General features: G+C 46.2%; 1 protein-coding gene across 3 annotated transcripts in view; it reads right to left on the reverse strand.

The window, feature by feature from the left end:
- The window catches only part of Lima1 (LIM domain and actin binding 1), a 117,583-nt gene that overhangs the window by 58,589 nt on the left and 53,136 nt on the right, over nt 1-5,858 (reverse strand). For 2 of the 3 annotated variants that reach the window (XM_050122412.1, XM_050122413.1), the window contains exon 3: nt 811-933. The exons of the other annotated variant lie outside the window; for it this stretch is intronic. In XM_050122412.1, coding sequence (XP_049978369.1) covers nt 811-933 — 123 coding nt within the window. The remainder of the gene's footprint in view (nt 1-810; nt 934-5,858) is intronic. 3 annotated transcript variants of the gene reach the window in all.

Here is a 5,858-nt window from a genome sequence, read left to right on the forward strand (position 1 = left end):
AGAGTGAGTTCCAGGACTGGCTCCATAGCTGCCGGAAAACCCTGTCTTGAAAAACAAAATACAAAACCAGAAAAGAACAGGCTTTAGACAAGCCAGTGGAACAGTGGTTCTCAGCCTTCCTAATGAAGATCCATTAATACACTTCCTCATGTTGTGGCGACCCCTGTAAAAGGGATGTTTGATACCCAAAGGAGTCTCAACCCACAGGTTGAGAACCTCTGCAGAGGAGAATTTGCTTAGTGACTTATGAGGGAGGTCCCAGCCCATTGTGGGTGGAGCCATTCCTGGGCTGGTGGTCCTGGGTTCTAAAAGCAGGCTGAGCAAGCCATGAGGAGAAAGCCAGTAAGCAGCATCCCCAAGGCCTCTGCATCAGCTCTGCCTCCAGGTTCCTGCCCTGACTTCCTTCAGCAAAGCTGAAGTGTAAGCCAAATAAACCCTTTCCTCCCCAAGTTGCTTTTGGTCATGGTGTTTTATCACAGCAATAGTGACCCTAACTAGGACAGAGACCAGCCATGTTAACTGCCCAGTGGGTGGCGGCAATAATTAACCATGTGTGTTCGTGCATGTGCACACACATGCGGAGTAACAAGACAACTTGCAGGAGTTGGCTTTCCCAATCCACCATGTGGATCCTGGGGTCAAACTCAGACCGTAAGGCTGGGCAGCCGTGCCTTTATCTGCTGAGCTATCTTGCTGGTTTAGGTAGGAGCAGTGAGACACAAACATCCGAGCTCAGAAGGGAGGCAAGAGCTGGTCACAGACTTGTCTGCCCACACAGGACCATAGAGTTTGAGGGGGTCGGATACTCACAGAGCGGGTAGAGCAAGAAGATGCCCAGAACTCGGTACTGGAGACTTAACACTTAGCAGCTTGGGGAGGAAGAAGTTGTTAGTGACGAGGAGCAGAGAGTAGGAAAACCAGGAGAAGAAATATCTGGGAAGGAAGAAATGGCAAGAGGTCACGGGAGGATCAAGGGAGAGACATTTCCCCAGTTAGCAGCACAGGCATCATTGTCATCTTGGCAGTTGTCTTCCGTGATAAACAGAACGCTTGTCACCGTGACCACTGCCTCCTCTTCCTCTACGGCTGCTCCCATCTTCCCTTGGTACGTAGGGGAGGCTGGTCTTAGACTCCTGGTCCTCCTCCTTTCCCACTCAAGAGCTATATAGAAATGCACCCTCAGCTTCAACCTCAGTTATCTAATGGTCAGTTAAATCACTTCCAATTTCTCACCACTGAAAATAGGGCTTTGGTGCAATCTCTGTATATTGGCTTTTTCCCAACTAATATATCTTAGGAGACTGCCTAGTTAGGAATTGAGAGGCAGGGTGGGCTGCAGTTTAAATGACTTAGATTGGGCCTTGAACTTCTGTTTCCACATCCTGAACATAACCATCTGCCATTTATTACAGTAATGCTACGGTACAGAGAGCCAGGAGCAATCAGCACACAGGCTTCGAGTTAGGTAGTTGTTCTTGCTTGATACATATGCAGAGGTTCCCTTTCCTTTGCTGTCGGAAGAGAACTACAAATCTTAAAACACCAAAATACTCTGGTTGGGGGCTGGAGAGATGGCTTAGCGGTTAAGAGCACTGACTGCTCTTCCCGAGGACCCGAGTTCAAATCCCAGCGCCCACATGGCAGCTCACAACTATCTGAAAATCCAGTTCCAGGGGATCTGGAATTCACACCAATGCACAGAAAATAAAAAAAAAAAATAAACCATAAAAAAATTAAAAAAAAAATACTCTGGTTGTTTGCTCCATTTCATTTTTTGAGATAGAGTTTCATAGCCTTGAACTTGGTATGTAGCCCAGGCTGGCCCCCTCCTACCTCCACCTCCCAAGTGTTGGGTGTGCACCAGCGTGCCCAGCGCACGCGCTCTCTCTCTCTCTCTCTCTCTCTCTCTCTCTTTTTGAGCTGATTTTTTTTAACTTTAACATAGCAAAATTATATATAACAAAACAGTTATCAAGTAAAAATTACAATAATCTTTATCATAACTAAGGTCTTTTTTTCGAGACAGGGTTTCTCTGTTTTTTTTTAATTATGTTTTTTTTAAGATTTTATTTATTTATTATGTATACAACATTCTTCCTCCCTGTATACCTCCAGGCCAGAAGAGGGTGCCAGATCTCATTACAGATGGTTGCGAGCCACCATGTGGTTGCTGGGAATTGAACTCGGGTCCTCTGGAAGAACAATCAATGCTCTTAACCACTGAGCTCCAGCCCCTCTCTATGGTTTTGGAGCCTGTCCTGGAACTAGCTCTTGTAGACCAGGCTGGTCTCGAACTCACAAAGATCTGCCTGCCTCTACCTCCTGATTGTTGGGATTAAAGATGTGCACCACTGCCCGGCTCCCAGCTCTCTCTTTTAAATGCTATCCAAGGAGGCTGGGAGAGGGCAGCAGATCCTTGACTGGAGTTATGGTTGGGAGCTGCCAAGTGGATGCTGAGAATAGAACCCAAATCTTCTAGAAGGTCAGCCAGTGCTCTTAACCACTAAGCCATCTCTCTTCCCCCTCTTCCTTCGTGAGACAGTTTTCTCTGTGTTATTCAAGCTAGACTCCACCTTCGGGCTCAAGGGACCCTTCTCATGCAGGCTGGTGAAGCTCAGCACACCAAACTCTCCTGCAGTGTTGAGAATTCAACCCGTACTTGGCTGGGTAAGTGCTCGACCACTGGGCTGTCTTACCGGCTCTGAGCATAGCACCAGAACTCAGACCTCAAGGCTCAAGTTGAGAAAAAAGGATTTGCAAAGATATGTCTCTAAACCAAGTGTGACAATATTTGTAATTCCAGAACTCAGGAGGATCTGAGTTCAAGGCCAACCTGGGCTATACATCAAAATGCTGTCCCCTCCAAAAAAGAATTCTATAATAAAATCTCATCCCTTCCCAGATTTCCTGTGTGGAATTTAATCTCGAAACTGTTGGTTACTGCGCAGCTCTGAGGGAGGCAGCTGACAGAGGGGTACAGAATTATCTGGGGAGCAATAACAGCGTCTCAGATATGTCTAAGGCCAGAAACCGGAGTTCCTGAGTTATGACTCTTGCTTGTATGCTTTCAAAGGGAACTCGGAGCCAAAAGCAGAAAAAGTGGAAACTCCCAGGGTTTGGGCAACTGTTTTCTCCTGGAAAATTTCACCGCGAAAATGTGAAAGGGAAGCAAAAGAGGAAGCAATCCAGGGAGCTCTGAAGGCCTTTTCACTGTTACTACTAAAGAAGAGCACTGAGAGCGCTTGCGTGCACGCACACACACAGACACACACACAGACACACACATACACACACACACATACACACACAGACACACACACACATACACACACACATACACACACACACACACACACACACACACACTCCAACTGAACCTCTACCCTGCTTAGTAAGGGGATTCAGAAATAAAGATATACTAGGTTCAGCAGGACCCATGAAAAGGAGGAGACACAGCTAGTGGGGGCTGAGGGAGCAATGTGCAAGATGGGCCAATTCCACATCTTAGCGAGTGACCTTTAATCACTATTGCTGAGCCTTCAAGTTCCTCATCTGTCACACTGGGACAAAGGTTAGGCAGGTGTGGTTTCAAACTTCCGGCTGAGGACTCTCATTTCAAGGCTATCCTAACCTACTTAAAACCTGGAATATTGAAGCGCTCAGCACCGGGGTCTTCAGAGCAGGGTCCTGGGCTCAGCCCTTTTCAGAACGGGCTCCGGCAGGCTCTTCTGAAGACCTTAGGGAGGGTAGCTAGGAAATAACAAGGCTAGAGTCCCTCTCTCTTCAAAACTATTTAGCCAAACAGGAAACTTGGGCAAAGAAACAAAACTCCACCAGTTAACCTTTATCAAGAAAAGGGTCACACGATGCGAAACCACAGGGAAGAGAAACCAAAGCTAACTTTTCAAACTGCCCACAAAGAGTTCTTTCTGGTCAGGGTCAAAGATGTATAAAGCAAGGGTTTAAAGAGTTAAGCGTGGAGCTATAAAGAGCATGAGATGAAGGCTCTGTTGCCAGAAAACTACCTTTCTGTATATATAACTGTAACATGAATCCCCCTCTCTAGGGTTTTTCTGTGTAGCCCTGGCTCTTCTAGAACTTTCTCTATAGACCAGGCTGGCCTCAAACTCAGAGACCTGCTTGCCTCTGCCTCCTGAGTGCTGGGATTAAAGGCATGCATGCACCACCATGCTGGGCTCTAATTTTATTTATCTTAAGGTAAATCTTTAAACAAACAAACAAACATAGTTCTGCAGCCATCTTTAGGAATATATAGTGAATGAACTCTAAAGAACTTAAAGCAGTATTAGCTGCATGCTTTCTTTTAATAGGAAACCTAGAGCTGGGCGGTGGTGACGCACGCCTTTAATCCCAGCACTCGGGAGGCAGAGACAGGTGGATCTCTGTGAGTTCGAGACCAGCCTGGTCTACAAGAGCTAGTTCCAGGACAGACACCAAAACTACACAGAAACCTTATCTCGAGAAAAAAAAAAAAAAAAAGGAAACCTAGAAAAGAAACGCAGGCTGAGCTCTTCATTTTTACTGCCTTAGACAGTATTGCCTGTGTTTCATTATTAATATTTAATAATTTTTGCGTGTGTGTTTGTGTGTATGTGTGCACACGTGCGTGTGCCTGGAGAGGCTAGAGGAGGGCATTGTATACTCTGGAGCTAGAGTTAGAGGGGTTGTACACCTGATGTGGTGTTGGGAACTAAACTCCAATCCTGTGGAAGAGCAATCTGTACTCTTAACCCCTGAGCCATCTCTCCTGCCCTGCCGCTGTTTCTATGCCTTTATTTTCTGCTCCCCGGAACGTCCCCACCGTGCTCCCAGCCCACCAAATAAAGCTTCACTCGTCTTTCAAAACCAGTTCAACATGTTAAGAAAATGCCTCGGGGGAAAAAGCGCTAAGCAGACAAACTCAAATATTAACTCAAGCAGGTTTTCTCTACTACAAAACAGGGATAATGCCCCTCCCATGCGGCTTTTGTGAGGGTTAGAAATACGCCATGGAAGAGTGCAGGCGTAGCTCGCATCTGAGATTAGGTTCATACACGGTGGAAGAGTGCATGCTTAGTATGCATCAGACATGTTCATACTCCATGGAAGAGTGCATGCGTAGCACGCATCCGGCATTAGGTTCATACGCCATGGAAGAATGCATGCTTAGCACGCATCCGAGTTAAGTTCATACTCTATGGAAGAGTGTATGTTTAGCACGCATCCGAGTTAGGTTCATACGCCATGGAAGAATGCATGCTTAGCACGCATCCGAGTTAGGTTCATACGCCATGGAAGAATGCATGCTTAGCACGCATCCGAGATTAGGTTCATACTCTATGGAAGAGTGCATGCTTAGCACGCATCCGAGTTAGGTTCATACTCCGTGGAAGAGTGCATGCGTAGCACGCATCTGGCATTAGGTTTGGTTATTAGAATATCCCCCCCTACACACACAATAAAAGCCTGGTTATGTTGGTTTTAAGCAAATGCGTTCAGGATTTATATTTTATCCGTGCAATTTGCTCTTAGCTAACCAACTAATTTATGGAGAAGGTCATGTGATTTCTAAGGTTCTTTCTGCAAAATTAAGACCACCACCAATGCTGACATTAGGTAGGCAGAAGCAGATGGATCTCTGTGAACTTTGCCTACATAACCGATTTCCAGGCCAGCTGGGGGGCTGTAGAGGAAAACTCTGCCTCAAAAAAAAAAGAAAAAAAGAAAGAATGTATGAAAGGAAGGAAGGAAGAAAGGAAGAAAGGAAGGAGAAGGAAAAAAGGAAGGAAGGAAGGGAGGGAGGGAGGGAGGGAGGGAGGGAGGGAGGGAGGAAGGAAGGAAGGAAGGAAGGAAGGAAG

This window comes from Alexandromys fortis, unplaced genomic scaffold (assembly GCF_014885135.2).
Source record: "Alexandromys fortis isolate MF-2015 unplaced genomic scaffold, M_Fortis_MF-2015_v1.1 scaffold_216, whole genome shotgun sequence".
NCBI classification, from domain to species: Eukaryota; Metazoa; Chordata; class Mammalia; order Rodentia; family Cricetidae; genus Alexandromys; species Alexandromys fortis.